Raw genomic sequence first — 17,463 nt, 5'->3', positions numbered from 1 at the left:
AGGAGGTGACCGATTAGTGTTTCTGCCTCCCAAATGTTTCTCTCTCTCTCTCTCTCTCTCTCTCTCTCAATCAGTAAACATGTGCTCCGGCGAGGGTTTAAAAACAAACACAAAAAAACACAGTGGGAAACTGGATCTGTGTGCTGCGTAGTGAAAATTCCTTACAGACAGACACATCTAAATTTGCTTACTCCCCAGCCAAGTGTCTCAGCACGCACGAAGTCTTAGAGTTAATTTAAATCCCATATCCACACCTCTAGCAATCCATCAAGACTGATTGGGGGGCAACTCCCTGGCTGCTATTCTCCAGCGGCTTTGGAGACGGAGTGAAATGGCCGAGTCTGGCAGCGGCTCCACTCCATGTGGCACTACGAAGGGGTCATGGATGCTTTCTTGGATGTTCTTTCCAGCGGCTCTTTCACTACGCCAGCGCGCCTCAAACTTCGGGCCATCCACCCTCTGGAGAATCTGATGGAACTGCTACACTCACTGCCCGAAAGGCGCATGTGACAGACCTTAGCATATAACAACCTGACCTTGCATTATAGCCACCTGCCCTCGGTCCTTCAGGTCCTGCAGCCTCTGCTTTCCCACTCAGCAGGCTGAGCTGTCCCTTATAACTACGGACACTGGAGCTTTGGGGGAGGGGGAGGCAGAAAGCTGGATTAAGGCAGATGAGCCAGGGTGTGAGGAGATGAGAAGTTGTGCTGAGACTTCTCTCTGAGACAGGAAGTGGATGGCTCAGCACCAGAGGGAAGATTCCAATCTCTTAGTCTCCCCAGATGCCCATGCACAGACATTACTCCAGACAGAACAAGACCCAGGGTTCAGAGTCATCTCCTTCAGAGGGGACAAGAAGTGGCTGTCCAAATGCAGAAGTCCTGTTGTTTGGCAGGACCTCTAGGGGGAGCTGAAACAATACACAGAAATATCTTCTCCCCATCTGACCAGTATCAAATGTCTCCTCCTTTTTTTGCAATCTTCCAAAGTTTCTTCGGGAAATCACTCCTCCCATTGCTTCACCTGGTTCCCACAAAGCTGGCTTCAATCTCCCTCCTACACCTGGGCACACTGCCCATGCCTGGACCTCCTGATCATTCTAATTCTCCCCATCCTGCATCAATGACTGGTCCACCCAGAAAAGCTGTGAGTCTCAGACTCCAAACTTGTTAAAACTTTCAGGAAAGGAAGGCACTCTTTCCACCAGTAGCACAGAAGCCTAGAACTGCTGGGGGTCACCTTGCCCCTTTGACAGTAAAGTCCGTCCACACAAAGACAAAAAGGGTGGAGAAAAGGGGTGAGACTGAGTCGTTGTAGCATCACCTATGTCCCTGGATAGAGCTGAGCCTGAAGCTCATTTCCCCCAGGACCTTGGAGTTCAGTAAGCCAACAAATTCCATTTTTTGCTTCCTCTGGTTTCTATCGAATTTCTGTCACTGCTGCTCCCAGAGAGTAGGCAGAGGGGAAGAGCTGGGTACTGCCACTCTACCTGGACTGGCTTAGAAGGTCCCCGGACCACACGGCTTAGCCCGGGGACAAATGGGTGCAGCACGCCTGGCTTCAATCAGCATGCCTGGCTTCAGTCAGTAACACAAAGCCCTGCGGGTTCCTTCCTGGTGAGGCCGGCTCACTATACACCAAGATCACGGACATGAAGCCAGACTGTCCAGGGTTCAAATTCTGATGCTACCACATTGCAAAACCATCTAGGATCTCGCCCTTCTCTTCTCTAACTTGCAGACAATATGATATAAACTATGCTGTAAGGTTGCTTCTAATATCAAATGAGATAATGCACATGCAGATGCTTCAGTACAATGTCTGGCTCGTAACAGATGCTCCAAAAATGTCAGCTTTGCTTATTATTTTATCTGTGGCAGCAAAACTCCACTACTCAGGACTCTGTGAGAGCACAGAACATCCAAAGTCACTGGCATCTCCGTGGTTTAAAAGCACAGCTTGCTCCCAGTGGGCAGGATCCAGTCCCTTTAGCCTGTTGCTAAACCCCAGTTATGTTCATTCAAACCATGCTACATACAGGACCAGTGACTACAGAAACTGCCCACCCCTTATCTAGCTAAGTGTCCCTGGGTCCGCCATTTCCTATCTGAGTTTCAGAGAAGGTTAAAACGTGAAGATTATAATGCTCAGCTTCATAATCTTTGCAGGATTCAGCAAGAGCAGGCATGTAAAAAGCCAGGTACCCAGCTGACCCTCTCCAACAGTCCTTACACCGTCAGACCTTCCCACCCCCGGCCCCCACTTACCTCCTCTTAGCCTCTTCGTATCGAAGGCGCAATCTGACCTTCTCTGCCAACTGATTGTTGCTGCTGGTGCCGAACTGGAGGGAAGGAGGAAGTCAGAAGTTACGTGGCTGTTGTGGCCGGTGCTGTGTTGGGTACCAAGTACTCAGGAGGGACTTCACAGCTTGTGTGGGAAGCAGCCAAGAACAGCCCCCAATGACAAGCGACCCCGGTGCATCCCAAGGAAGCCAGTTAGGCAGAAACCCTTTCCTCCCTTCAGGCCGTGAGAAGAGACCCAAAGGCAGACATCAATCACGTCTAGAAGAGAAGCTTATGGCTCAGAATATCATCTCACAGCCACAAATGGCCTGGAGCCCATTCAAGCCACAGAAGCATGGAGGACAGCTGGTCGGGAGGAAATGGGGACGGCCAATGTACAAGAAAAGCCATTCTGGGGGTATATGGAGGAGGTCAACCGAAAACTCAGGAGGCTGCAGCCCGGAGTGAAACACTGGATGGGTGGGGAGAAGGTTCTAGAACTGGAAGGGGGCACACAGGTCCATCTCAAATATTTCGGCCCACACCTGGCTTGGGACCCATGGGTGGTGGGGGGGGTGGGGGGTGGAGGGGTAGGCCTCTGTGCTGTCAAGAGCAGCAGGAAGCTACGAGGCTCACCCAGTCAGGCAGGGGGTATATAGCTTCTCTTCACAAGTGGGAGCACAGCTACAGAAATCAGATAGGAAGAGCATTTTAGCCACAGAGCCTAGGCAGGGACTCGTTCAAGGTCACCTGCTCTAGAACACAAAAGCTCCCTAAAGCAGCGGGTTGCCACGGGCCAGGTCACAAGTCCAGCCTGGACAGAACCTGCACCATTCATCCACCCTGACCAGACCAAGCTTCAGAACCAGGAGCCCAGCAGCTGCCTGGAAGCTGCATGCATGGTTTTGAGACTAACAGGAGGCAAATGTCCTCTCTTTCCCAACTGGTGAGAGAAGAACAGAACGGTTCTGCAAAATGGTACAAAGGAAACCAGAGAAAGACACTTGGTCCTTCAAAAACACTTTCTGTGCAGCACCCAGATACAAGCACATGGTCGAGTGTCAGTGAAGATGTGGATTCAGTGGGAGCTTTTCACACCATTATCTCCTGACATGCTGGGGCCGGGAGTTCTGTAAGGGAACAGGGCTCCCAGAGGCTGCATTAGCAACCAGCTGCACAGAGGGCCGCCAGCCGGTTCCTCCGGTGAGTGACGAGAGGGTGGCCGCCCATCACAGCAGGCCTCCTGGTGGCTGTCCCTCGGGAGGCCCCCGGCAACAGGTACTGATACTCACACTTCCCGAGATGTCTGTCTGGGAGCTCACATCCAGGAACTGTTTCGGCAGCAGGAAACCCGAACTCTCCAGAGAGCTGCTGCTGGACCACAGGTCGGAGTGGGACCCTCTGTCGGTCCGAAATCCATCCTTCAGCATCGCGAGGCTCTGAAGCGGGGAGAACAGGGTCAGCGGCATGCCTTCCGTCCCAGGAGGGAGCTCTGAGTCTGTGACAGTCCATGTACCGTGCTCTCCACCTTTCGTAATCTGGGAGGAACCCACGCTCCTCCAGACATCCTGCTTCTATTGTAAAGAGCCAGCGGTGGGTGGGCACCTGCTAGGTGCCAGGCACTAGGCCACGCCCCTTACCTGGGAGACTGGTGTGGACACTGGCTCTGGAGCCACACAGCCTGGGTTAGAACCCCCACTCAGCTACTTCCCAGCTGTGTGATCTGAGCTAGAGGACCGCCCTCTCTGTGCCCCCGTTTCCTCTCCTGCAGAAGGGGAATAATCACAGCTCCCATCTCACGGGGCTATGATGCCGATGAAATGAGATGCCCAGAGTGAAGCGCTGGTACAGTCCACGCTCGGAAGCTGTCAGCTTCACCCTAACCTCTCCAAGCCTGCCAGGAGTGACCTGACAAGCACCCCCACTTTACCCACAAAGGAGCTGTTCCACAGCGGAGCTGGCCGATGACAGAGCCAGGGTTTCCTGGTCTATGTGACGTAAGACTCAGGACTCCAAACCGCCACTTATAGCAGGAATGTGTCCCACTGCCCACCAGGGCCTGGTCTGTACGCTTTCACTGGGCTGCCTTTCTGGGCAGGAGCTTCAGAATTATTCTGTTTGTGATAGAGGGTGAAGCTTCCTGTGCCAAGTCACTTACGGCCTTTCTGAGCCTCAAACTGTTCATCTACTGATGGTAACAATAGTATCTCCAAGGTCAGGGGAGTTCCTGTGAGAGGCGGTGGGACGGACAGGGGTTATGAGAATGGGCTTCTGAGACAGGGGTTTATGGGTCTGAATCCTGGCTTTCCCGTGTACTCTCTGAGCTATACAGCCTTTATAACGGCATGATAAAATGACAGTTGCTTCTTCCCCCTGGGATAAAGCAGGGTTGGTGTCACGGCTAAGTGAGGCACAGTGCACGCAAAGTGCTTGGCACAACTGCCTAGAACATTAATCACACCTATCATCACCTGTTCGGGTCTCGGGAGAGAGCCAGAATACACATGAAATGCTTATAAAGACGCTACCTTTTGGCCCTGGCTGGTGTGGCTCAGTGGACCGAGCATGGGCCTATGAACCAAAGAGTCACTGGTTCTATTCCTACTCAGGGTACAGGCCTGGGTTACACACTGGGTTGCCCAGTACTGGGGGCAAGGTACGAGAGGCAACCACGCAATGATATTTCTCTCCCTCTCTCAATCCCTCCTTTCTCCTCTCTAAAAATAAATAAATAAAATCGTTTTTCAAAAAATGCTACCCTTTGATGTGAAGGTTAACAATGCTGAATCACCTCCCGCCACTCATTTGGTCCTTTGAAAGGTAAGCCAGGTGGCTGGAGCTAGTGGCAAGGGGGCAGACCTTTGGACTAGAGGGCTCCTGTTTCAACTGTCATTTTATGCAGCCCTGTGACCTCAGGCAGGTCACTTAATGCTTCTGAGCCTCCACTTCCAAAAGCCCAAGATACCTAGTGGTGAGAACTCAGTGATCTGCGTGGCACATGGTACTCGCCCATTAGTCCTGGCAGAGAAAGGGGCCCAGGAAAAACGGAGATGGAGCCCCCCCCATCACGGGAACTTCGCACCTTAATGAGATCTTGCTTCTCCTTCTCTCCACAGGTGATGGCCTTCTTGATGGCTTTCGTTTCTCTCAAGACAGCCTGAGCTTCATCCAGTTTGTAGCTGCCCTGAACATCTGACATTTTCTTATCGATTCTAGGAGACAATCGATGGGAAAGGTTAAAGACGGGGCAGGGGACAGGGCTCCCCAGGGGGAAGCACGGACCACAGAGCTCCATTCCCTCAAGAGGTNGAGAACTCAGTGATCTGCGTGGCACGTGGAACTAGCCCATTAGTCCTGGCAGAGAAAGGGGCCCAGGAAAAATGGAGATGGAGGCCCCCCCCGTCACGGGAACTTCGCACCTTAATGAGATCTTGCTTCTCCTTCTCTCCGCAGGTGATGGCCTTCTTGATGGCTTTCGTTTCTCTCAAGACAGCCTGAGCTTCATCCAGTTTGTAGCTGCCCTGAACATCTGACATTTTCTTATCGATTCTAGGAGACAATCGATGGGAAAGGTTAAAGACGGGGCAGGGGACAGGGCTCCCCAGGGGGAAGCACGGACCACAGAGCTCCATTCCCTCAAGAGGTCTCCTCTCTCTGCTACACCTGTGGAGTAAGGCACAGAAGGACCCTGTTCAATTACAAATGTCTCATAGTGTGGGACTGCAGCAGCAGCACCACTATTGGAGTCAAGGGTCCTCTAACTGTCAACTCTTACAGGAAGCCTTCCCAGATTACTTTCCTGGGTCCTCCGGGCTGCACTATGTGTTCCCACAATGCGTCACACACAGCCACAACACTGTGTCACAGTCATTTATGGGGTAGTGTCCTTGATGCCTTGGTTCTGGCAGGCTTGAATACGTTGGAGTAGTTTTGGTATCCGGCACAGACTAATCCTTTAGTCCAGATCTCTCAGCGTCAGAACTCTTGCTATTCGAGGCTGGGCACGTTCCTCATGGCAGGGGGCTTTGCCCTGTGTATCGGGGGATGGTTAGTGGCATCCTGGCCTCTGCCCACTGGATGCCAGGCGAATCTTGTCTTCAGCTGTGACAACCAAAAATGCCTCCGTATTTTGCCTATTGTCTTCTGGGGTAATGAAGCAAAATCGCTTTCCTTAACAGGCATTTGTGGAGTTAACACCACCATGAAGGAAAGGTTAGAAGGGAGGAAAGCACCCCGCCCCCACCACCACCACGTAGCAGAGTGACCTTGGGCATGGCCCCCGAGGACAAGGAGCCTCAGTTTCCTGCTCTCAGACAACTGGATGATATCTGTGCCCGGCCCACACCACAGGGCTGTCAGGAGTGGCAAACAGGATAAAGGATGGAAGATCAGGGGTGAACCAGACAACGGCAAAGGATTCAAATACTTCTAGTCTGGAGTGCTTACAGGTTTATCTAGGTCCTACATACTGGGGGCTCATTGGGATGGGGGCGGGGCGCTAAAAAACGTGAGGGGTCATGATGCTTTCTGAAGGTCACCAGAGATGGCTTGGACCCCCACCCTCTGGGGAAGGGGGCTGTGGTGGGGGAAAGTTCAGAGGGCAGAGATGGGTTTTAACTGCTTCCCATTTTCGCCCAAGCAGAGAGACCTGCAGGGACTCTGCTTGCACCCATTTGCACAGGCGGGACACTGCTCACAGGCAGTCTGCAGGGGTCTCCCACCACACTGCCCCAAGCTAAAAATAACCGGGTAGGGAACCACGGACCCAACCAGGAGCAGGTTTTCATCCCAGTCTCATCATCTGAGCCTCTGAGGAGGGAGGGGAGAGAGAGAGGGAGACCTGACGGAGGTCTCAGCACAGCCCTCCCCCTTCCCATCCGTTAGTTCAGCTCCGCGGAGAGGAAACAAAGCCCCATTTATGTCTCCCCACTAAAAATAGCCTGTCTGTTCCTTTCGAGGACTTGGGCCTGGGCAAGCCTGCCAGGTCGGCGAAGGCTGGTCTCAGATTCAGGTTGAGAAATGTGTCTAAAGGGAGCTTTCGGCCACAGAGGCCTCCCCAAGGTGCTCTGCGAAGAAGAGAATCCCTGAGATGGAGTGTCCAGGACTGGAGGTGGCCCTGCCCCAGATGGGGGGCGGTGCATGCATGGAAGACACTGTTTGCTTGAGCACGTCCAGGGGCTGGGGGCTCTGGGCAGGGGGCTGTGCCCAGCTGTCCTCTGCCAACACAGGGGAGGATGGCTTTGAATCCTCAGCAGGGCCAGACAGAAGCAGTCTGTCTCTGGGCCTCGGGCTCCTCACACAGCCTCTACCTGACTTCTCTCAGAGGCCTTAGCAACCCCAGCTCTGGAATTTGGCTCCAGAGTGCAGCCCGCACAGGGAACGCTCTTGGGATTGGGGTGGGGGAGGGGAACAAAGGATCACCATTATGCACACAGTGAATGAATCTTTTTTTTTTTAAGCAAATAGAAAAGTTGTGTGGTTGGGGGAAGGAGAGAGTGTATGTGCGTGGTTGGCGCGGGGATGTTTTAGGATTTCCACATTCTGCGGTGGTCCTTCCTCTCCACGCCGCAGACCCACACACCCAGGAGCCTCAGCACAGCTGGACAGAGAAGCAGGGCCAGGCTCTGACGGCAGCCACCTCCTCTCCATCCTGCCGGGACCACTCGCACCTGGGCAGGCAGCCTTGGGGACACGAAGAAAGACACCATGCTGTCTTCCTTCCCACAAGAGCAGCGTGCCCAGTCTCAACTCTTTCCTATTCACATAGGCTCTGGGCGGCTGGCAGGCCCAAATGCCCACCTTCCATCGTGACTTTTCAGTCTCCCGAGAGGTACCCTCTACCCCTCGTCAACCTTGTGACAGTGGGTTGGTGTGACCATGCATGGCACATGGTAAGTTGATCCGTCCTCTATGGAATGCAAAGAGAGGACGCTAAGAGGCAGAAGTGACAGTACTGTCCCCTATTAAGAGATCTTATGTTTTTCGGGGTTGGGGGGTTATACCTGGTATGATGGCAGGAAGGAGGTATTAAGACACGAGCTCCAAAATCTGATAATAATACTGGGTTCCAATCCCTGCTCTGTCGCTTCCTGGCTGGGAGGCCTTGGGTATGTTTACAACCCACCAGTGCCTCACCTACATACACAGTGGGCAGAACAAACACTTCTCTCTGGGGGGTACAGACGACGGGATGAGGTGACGGGGCCACAGTGCTTACCCAGCACAGCCTCTACTTCCCCCAAGTTCCTTCCCAAGTCAAAGCAGGCAACTAACAAGCTAGAGGTCACCCACCATATATGCACTTGACAGGAATTTCCCTATTCACTCTTTACAAGGACGTATTCAGATAGAGAAGCCAAAGCTCAGAGGAATTAAGTCCCTTTCCCAAGGTCCCAGGGAACTGGGATTCGAACCCAGGCCATGTCCTCTTGAGGCCACATTGCTAGCCCTCTGTGCCAAGGTGTGCATTACAGCAAACGCTCCCCAACACCGAACACAGGGAGCTGGCTTCCTGCTAGGGAGTGTGGGCAGCGGAGTCTTATCTGGGCTGACATCAGACATCGGGGAGGGCGGAGGGCAGAGGGAGGGGAGAAAAGGAGGCTTGTCTTTGGGGTTTCGGCTCAGCTTACCCAACAACAAGAATTTTCAATGCTACTACAGGGTGACAAAGTGGTAAAACAGGTTTGTGGTGGCTCAGAGAATAATGAGAAGTGTTTTCACCAGAAGCTCTTGAGAACTGCAGGACGGGGGAGGCGGGGCAGGCTCCTGCAGGGGGCCCCGAGGGCAGGCTGATGGTGATGGTGATGATGCTGATGACCATGACCATGTGGGACAGGCCCTTCCAAGCTGCCCCACCACCAAGTAGAGGTCTGAGAAGGCCACTTGCTTTATAGGCCACTTGCTTTATAAGCTCACACCACTGCCCTCAAACATCCACGGCCCTACTGAAGATTAGCAAGAAGCATAAAGGAAGGTCCTTTATCTTAATGACATCAGAATGTGGTCTGAGAGACATCATTAGCATATATATATATATATACACACACACACACATATATATATATAAATAACAAAATGCTTGTGTATAAAACTGTAACTTATAGTATAAAAAATATACCATGCATAACCTATAATACAAGGCATGCTTTCTTATACCTTGTGTCGTGGGGGACACACAATCACTCACCCCAGGCAGTGGGAGTTCGGGGGTGGGAAGATGTTTCTAAGACCAAGAGTTCCCTCAGCAGGTGGTCATGGGTCACTTGATTAAAAGGTCAGGGAGACAGACAGCTAAAAGGCCTGGGGCTCTGGCCACAGATCAGTGGGGCTGAACTTGAGGTTCAGAGGATGAGGAGTCAGGGAGAGGGAGAAAGGAAGTGAGTTGTCTGTACAGATGTGACTTCCTCGGGATTCTAAGTGAGATGTCCCTGAGAACAGAGACAGCTACTAGACGTCCGCCCTGGAGCTTCCGAGAGACCTGCCTGGCTGCTCTGTAAGGACTGTCCGATGAGCCATCAGAGATACTGACCGTGAGTGGATGCATGAGCCGGGGCTGTACAGGTGGTTATTAACAGTAAACGAACGCTCACCCTGGCTGGTGTAGCTCAGTGGATTGAGCGTGGGCCTGCGAACCAGAGGATCGCAGTTCGATTCCCAGTCAGGGCACATGCCTGGGTTGCAGGCCAGTTCCCTGCAGGCCAACTCCCAGCAGGGGACGCACGAAAGGCAACCAACCATACATTGATGTTTCTCTCCCTCTCTCCTTCCCTTCTAAAGATAAATAAATAAATAAATGAAATCTTTAAAAAAAAAACAGTAAACGAACGCTCACTGACCACTTGCTCTGTGACTCCGCTTCCTCATCTGTAACATGGAGTCAGCGAAAAGAGCAGTCCTTACAGAGTTGCAATGAGGACCAAATGAGGTCGCCCGGGCAGACACGCTGCAAGTGCTTCCTGGCACTGAGTGACTGATCTCAGTACAATCACGGCCGTGACAGCGAACACATCTGCTCTATAAAAGAAACACAGACCTGCAGCTTGCTTGGCTGCAAGCTGGCTTCTAAAGGTGAACAATTCATTTGGTCTAAGTTTCCTGGAAGCGCCTTAAGTCACCCCAAAAGTACAGTGAGTGTGGGATCATGCACACTCTGCTTGTAATTCATTGTGGGAGAGACACTTATCCCCTCTATGAAAATGCCTCAGTGAAGCCGCCCCTTGGTTTAGGGGTCCTGTGAAGAAAAAGAGCTTGTTTTGTTTTTGTGCATGCGGGATTCTACTGGATCCACTGGGGGGCGGGATGGGGGAAAGACGGGCACTCAGAAATGTTCAGTACGAGTTTCCACACTGGCTCATCAAACTCAGCTGAACAGCACAGAACTTCACTGGCTTCCGGAATTCAGGGGATGACGGGAACTCTGGTCTGAAATGATTCCTAGTTTCTCCTTCTAAACCCCAACACCTTGGGTGGTATGTTCAGTAGATGCAGTGGAATAGAACTGGAACCATGTGATTAGAGAGCCACGTTTTGAGAAAGGGGAAAGGCAAGGAGGTGAGGAGCACGGGGCGGGGGGGGCGGGGCAGAGGGGGTAGGGTGGACTCACTTCTTCAGGGTCTGAAAGCCATGCTCTTTGAACTGCAGCTCCTGCTGGAGGTGAACCATCTCCCTCTTCAGCTTGTTGACCTGGGTGACAAAGACCACACATGGGGCCAGGTCAGAGGTTGACATCAAGCTGCAGGCCCACTTCTCCTCACAGGGAAACCCAGAGCCCCCGCTGCCCCTGCACAATGACCCAGGGCAACATTCTCTGGGTCACACTGGTCACAATACCATCCCCTCACCGATGCTGCCTTGCTCTCTGCAGCTGCCCACTCGGTCAGCATCCCAGCCTGGCCGTCCTGCGGGCCACACAGAGCCAAGCCCTTGCTCCAGGGAAACAGGAAGTAGACAGGAGCTGGCTGACCTGGGGGAGAGCCTGGCCCTCCCACTGTCCAGCTGGGTGACTTCTTTCAAGCCACCTTGCCTCCCTTTCCTGTTCTGGTGGATGGTGGCAGTCCCCAGGGCCATGCACTACTTGAAGCAAGGAGTGGGTATGGGAGCGCCATGCGTGGATGCGAAAGGCAATGTAGTAACTTTGAGGCAGGACTTGGCCTGGGAGCCAGAGCCAGCCTGCAGGAATGCTTGGTTTGGCTGTAGCGTTACTAAAATGTTTAAAATTATGTGCTAATATTTAAATATTGAGAAATTTCATATAATAAGCCTACATACATAGTTCTTCTCTAAAAATACTTGAAGGCCTGCCACCCTGGCTGGTGTGGGTCACTGGGTAGAGTACCAGCTGGTGAACTGAAAGGTCACTGGTTCGATTCCTGATTAGGGCACATGCCTGGGTTGCAGGCCAGGTCCCTGGTTCAGAGCATGCAAGAGGCAACCAATCATGTTTCTGTCTCACATGGATGCTTCTCTCCCTCTCTTTTTCCCTCCCTTCCCCTCTAAAAATAAATAAATAGAGTCTTTAAAAAACAGAAGTACTTGAAGATCTGCCAGCACTGAGCCCACATTCCTGAATGGCCACAGTAAGCTACAGCAAAAGTCAACTACCCCTGTAGATAGAGCCTACCTCTCTAGGCTACAGTCCCCACTGCTCCCTACAGCCTCACCCCCAGCCCTCTACTCGCTTTTATGTTTTTTTACAAGCACCTGAGTTGAACCTATCTGAAGACGTACAAAACCAGCATTCCAAATATTGCCTTTACCGTGGGCACCTCACTTTCTGCTGTGCCTCAGTTTCCGTATCAGTAAACTGGCCAACGTGAAGAGGTAAAATAAGATCATGTAGAACCAGCAAAAGCTAGGAAGATAGCACACGACATTAGGAACTCTGGAGCAAACCTGAGTCCCTTGTGACCTTGTGTAAGTTACTTGTCCTCTAAGCCTCTGTTTGCTGATCTTTAAGTGCAGATATTGACAGAAGCTACTCCGTGGGGCCGTTGTAACAGCGTGAGATGATGGTACGCATGAAGCTTTCGGCACTATGCCTTGTGTACAGGGAGTGCTTGTGACACAGGATCTGCCGTTACCAGGACTGTCGCTATGCTGACAACCTACCACCGCTACTACTGGTATTATTTGGGGCCTGTTAGTCAGCACTGGCTACCCCGGCCTGGTCTCAGCATTGGCTCTGGTCTCGTGGAGGAGCCCAGGTGACCCCTGCGCACAGCGCACACCAAGACGCCCTACCCGGGACTTTGCTGTGGCGATTTCCGCTTTCAGGATCTCAGGGTCATACTTGGAGCTGGACGATGAACCGGACACCACTGCAACGAAAAAGGGAAACGAAATTCTGTAGAAGAAACACATCAGGGCAGAACTGGCGTAGCTGGCCATCTAGACAAACCCAGAAAGGAATGACCAATAGCGAATAACCTACATGTCCAACAATGGGGGATTTGTGAAATAATATATGGTCCGTGCATGAAATGGGGAGCACACAACTTGCGTGATTTAAAATGATGGAGCAGAATCCTGAACACGGGGGAAATACTTAAAACGTACTGTTATAGGAAAACAACAGTTTACCCAAAACTGTAAGGGCAGAAAAACATAAATTAGGAAATGATACACAGTAAACAAATACACACATTCTGCATCTAAAAAGACCAGAAAGAAATAAACCGAAAAGCGATAAGCACCCCAACTAAGAAAGAGGCCATCAGCTTCCTGTTTGGGTCCTTTGTCCCCTCTCTGATTCTCTAGAGAATAATTTTGCATTTGAACAGGACCTTAGAGGCTGCCTTCCAAGTCTCACATTTTTTAAATGTTCACTTTTAATTCATTATACAGGGTGGGGCAAAAGTAGGCTGACAGCTGTATGTGAAACACTCTTTATTCTTGTATTATTTATTAATTATTGTATTATCTTCCACACGAATGACTATAAACCCACTTTTGCCCCTGACTGTGTATGAACGCAGTTTAATGGTCCCACGCAATACAAGTTCTGCTATAAAAAAAGCGTTCCACGGGTCCCTCTACCTGTATCTTCCTCCCAGAAGGGCAACATCTAACCACACTCAGCCAGTTTCCTGGGTATCCACCCCGTGTGTCTACTAATCCGCACGTAAGGCTGCTTCTGCGTTTTTTCAGTTAGGCGTTACTTCTCTCGTCCCTATGGCCTATGGATGATGGAGACGTAGGTTCCTCCCTCTCCCAGCCCCTAGCCCACCTACACACAGGCACTGCTCCCGGGCCCCCACCCTCCTGAGCAACAGCATGATGTGGGTAAAAGCAACCTTTGGTTCTGCCTTGACTTTTACTCTGTCAACACTACTCAGGGCAGAGGCATGGAGCCGACTGGGCTGACTTTTCCTCTCCAGCGCATTTATTTTTCCTTAACGATCACCATTTTTATGCTTGCCTACAAACTTATCACTGATTCGCCCTCACATCCTGCCAGTTATCTACATCTCCTCTCACACAGTCCAGGCCAGCGTGCCCCCTGCTGGCCAGTTCCTCTTTCTGGTCCTGTCTTGCTCAGACATGGGCTGGCTTCAGTGTGAGCTACTTGCTCTCTTGGCACAGCTGGCATCTGGAGATGCCCGCCTTGCCTCTCTCCTCTTTCCAAAATACCACGTACTCCCCTACGTGGACTAGCCCCTCCTTTTGGCAGAACACCGAAGTTGAGCATGAAGAAACCTTTATGAAGTCTTGCATTTGTAAACTTATCTTCACGCTATCCTCTACGTGCTTACAGGTAGTTCTGCCGGGTATAAAATTCCAGGTTGGAAATGACTGTTCTTAAAATTTTGAAGGCATGCTCTATTGCCTTCTAGGTTTCCCATGTTGCTACTGAGAAGTCCGGAGTTGTGCTGAGTCCTAATAACTTTTCTGTGACCTGGTTTTTCTCTCAGAAAACTCCTAGGATCTTGAATCAGTCCCAGTGTTTAAATCACACAATGATATGTCTTGGTGTGGTGGTTGACTTTTATCCACTATACTGGGCACTCACTGAGCCCTTTCAATCTAAAAACTCTCCTCCATCAGTTATGGAAAATTCTCCTGAATAATTTCATTGATGCTTCTTTCCCCATTTCCTCTGCTCCATCTGAACTTTTATTACTCAGATTTCCTGGCCGGGTGCTCTATTTCCCTTATTTCTCATCTCACTGTATTTCTGTTCTGCTCTTTAGAAGATTTCCACAGTTTTGCCTTCTAGCCTTCCTGTGGACTTTTCATTTCTACCATCCTGGGTTCATTTCCAAAGGCCCTTCTGTGTGTTCTGAGGGTGCCTCTTCATAAAATGCAGCATCCTGTTCTTGCTTCACGGCTGTGCAGTTTCTTGATGCCTTCTTCTCTACACACACCCCGTTCCCTCCAAGGTCTTCCCATCACCACTGTGTTTGTTTTAATCTCTATTTTTCATGTTCAAGGCTGGAGGGGTTTTTCATCCCTTGGATGTGTGGCTCTCAGCTGCCAGCTCCCATGTAAGAGTGGGGGCCCAAAAAGCTGACTGGATTCGAGCTTGTTGACTGAATTACAAGGTACGCGATTTGGCTGGACTGTTTTATCTAGGATTCGCCTTTGCCAGTGTCTTCACATCTTTTCTCTGTTCAGATCTCCCCAGACTCATCTACTGGCCATACTGGTAGGAATAGCCTGGCACCATCCTGGGAACCAGCTGGTATTTGCGGGCTGGGGTCTCAAAATCTTGTCTGTCCCACGTTCGGTCCATCACCTTTTGTGTATGGTCCACGCCACCAGTGAACTTGCATTGTATCTTGCAGCCCAAACTCTGTTTTGTTCTCTCCAGAACACAGACCTCCAGTCTTTCGCTGGTTGGGGATGGGCAGTTACCAATTAGGGGAGGTTGTCTCAGAAAGTACTTTCACCCTGTCCTCTTATTTGAGACCCTCCTCATTTCACGCCCGTCCCCAGACACAGGGGCCCGTCCAACTCGCAAGGCCACTGCCAGTGCTCTACATAGACGACAGTGCTGGTTTTTTCCACTAGTGGCCCATTTCTCTTTGCTAAGGTTCTGTCAGATAGGCTGCTACCTGTCTGTCTGCCTGCTTTCTAGCTTCCATGTTGTACAGGAAGGGGGAAAAGTAAGTTTACAACTGCCTGCGTGGAAAGAAAATAATTATTTAAAATGAAGGAGAGAATTCTAGAAGCAGCGAGAGATAAGGGGACAGTCACCTACAAAGGAGTTCCCATCAGACTGTCAGCTAATTTCTCCAAAGAGACCTTGCAGGCAAGAAGGGGCTGGAAAGAAGGATTCCAAGTCATGAAATCCAAAGACCTACATCCAAGATTGCTCTATCCAGTGAAACTTTCATTTAGAATGGAAGGGAAGATAAAGCACTTCTCAGATAAAGTCAAGTTCAAGGAGTTCATCATCATCAAGCCCTTATTATATGAAATGTTAAAGGAACTTATCTAAGAATAAGAAGATAAAAAATATGAACAGTGACAGGACAGAAAACTGACAGTTATTAACAACCACACCTAAAACAAAAACAAAAGCAAACTAAGCAGACAGCTAGAACAAAAACAGAACCACAAAAATGGAAATCACAAGGAGGGTTAGCAACAGGGGAGTGGGAGGAGGAGAAGCATGGAGAAGGTACAGAGAATAAGTAGCATAGACGGTAGGTAGAAAATAGATAGTAGTGGGGAGGGCAAGAATAATATGGGAAATGTAGAAGCTAAAGAACTTGTGACACATGGACATGAACTAAAGGGGGGAATGGGGGGAGGAGGAGCTGTGCAGGGTGGAGGGGAATGAAGGGGGGGGAAATGGGACAACTATAATGGCATAATCAATAAAATTTATTTTTTAAAAATCTACAAAGAAAAAAGAAAACAATTATTCATAAACAGTAACACAAGAATAAACTGTGTGCTTCACATACTCACAACTGTAAACCTACTTTTGATAAACCCTGTGCTGCTGCCCTGTTCTCCACATCTCCTTGCTCCTGATTATTTATTCTTCAAATTTCCCCATCCCAGGCCTGGAGTGAGGGAAGGAGCATGGCGAGGTCCACAAGAACCCAGCTCTCGAAAGTTCTCATCTTTCAGAAGATGGGAGGATCCCCCGTGTAGCCCAAGAACCGTAGACACTGACTGGCTGACTTGGATTAAATTAAGAGAATTGGTTTCTGAGGTCAGGTGCTCCTGGGTATAAAGGCTGGCCAGCTCTGCCATCTTTTACCAGTGTGACCCGGGGAAACCACGTCCCCTCTCTGGGGCCTCAGTTCCTTTATCTGTGGCACGAGAACAGCAGTATCTTAAAGGCTTGTCCAGGTCTATGTGTGTGTGAGTGGGGAGGGGGGTTACAATAAATGGCACACGCAGAGTGCCCAGCGCACTGTCCTGCAGGAACACATCCACTGTTAGCTCTCTCCTCCTTCCCCACAGAGCGAGAGACTGTAACGCCCCCAGGGCAGGGTCCACAAGAGCCCGGGCCAGGTGGCACAACTCTCACAAGCCCTGGCAGGCCATCTGAGTTAGAAGCCAGGTATGCCGCCTCACCAGTCTATCGACGTGCCGAAGAGCTCAACTCAGAAGGGAAACCTGGCTTGTAAAGCCTAAAGAAAGGCATGAGCAGGCCTGGGCCCTGTCTCTTTAACTGGGGTCCTGGTCCCCAAATGGAAGCTCTATAACATTCAAAATAACTGCCTTTGAGCCTGAGGGTGCTCTGGGGAGCACCGGGAAGTTAAATGACCGCACCACGTAACTCCTACCAGTGACCATGGATTTATTCTTCTTGGTTCTGAGGATCTGTTAAAAATCTTTGCCATTTCAGTGCCAATGAATTAATAATATCAAATAATAACTGCAATTATTTGGGAGCTTAAGAATATGACAAGTGCCGTTCTGAGCACTTTACATTTGTTAACTACTTTAAGTCCCATAGCACCCCAGTGAGGGTGATACTCCTATTGTGTCCACTTTCAGACGAAGACCTTGAGGCAGAAAAGGGACGCATAACCTGGGTGAGGTCCCCCAGCTGGTAAGCTGCACGCCCTGGATTTGGATCCTGGTGGTCCAGCTCCCGAGTCCGTACTCTCAAAATATCACATAAAGCATTTCCTGCCCAAGAGAATATTTATTGCGACACTAAGAGAACTGGTTTACTTAGACCACGGGTTTTCAGCTGAGGACTTTTGCCTTGGAAGAC

At 50.6% G+C, this 17,463-nt stretch overlaps 1 protein-coding gene across 2 annotated transcripts in view; it reads right to left on the bottom strand.

Moving 5' to 3' along the window:
• The window catches only part of WWC1 (WW and C2 domain containing 1), a 122,364-nt gene that overhangs the window by 36,832 nt on the left and 68,069 nt on the right, over positions 1 to 17,463 (bottom strand). The window contains exons 4-8 of one of the 2 annotated variants that reach the window (XM_037040924.1): positions 12,522 to 12,598; positions 10,885 to 10,964; positions 5,702 to 5,831; positions 3,575 to 3,721; positions 2,268 to 2,341 (exon numbers count right to left, since the gene is read on the bottom strand). In XM_037040924.1, the coding sequence (XP_036896819.1) occupies positions 2,268 to 2,341; positions 3,575 to 3,721; positions 5,702 to 5,831; positions 10,885 to 10,964; positions 12,522 to 12,598 (508 nt within the window). Of the gene's footprint in view, positions 1 to 2,267; positions 2,342 to 3,574; positions 3,722 to 5,364; positions 5,514 to 5,701; positions 5,832 to 10,884; positions 10,965 to 12,521; positions 12,599 to 17,463 lie in introns of those variants that run through there. The other variant, XM_037041013.1, reaches the window with a different exon arrangement.

Source organism: Sturnira hondurensis, unplaced genomic scaffold (assembly GCF_014824575.4).
Source record: "Sturnira hondurensis isolate 20B ecotype Veracruz unplaced genomic scaffold, ASM1482457v3 Scaffold0000022, whole genome shotgun sequence".
NCBI lineage: Eukaryota > Metazoa > Chordata > Mammalia > Chiroptera > Phyllostomidae > Sturnira > Sturnira hondurensis.
Note: the sequence above shows the minus strand (reverse complement) of the source record. Positions and strands in the feature narration are given on the sequence as shown.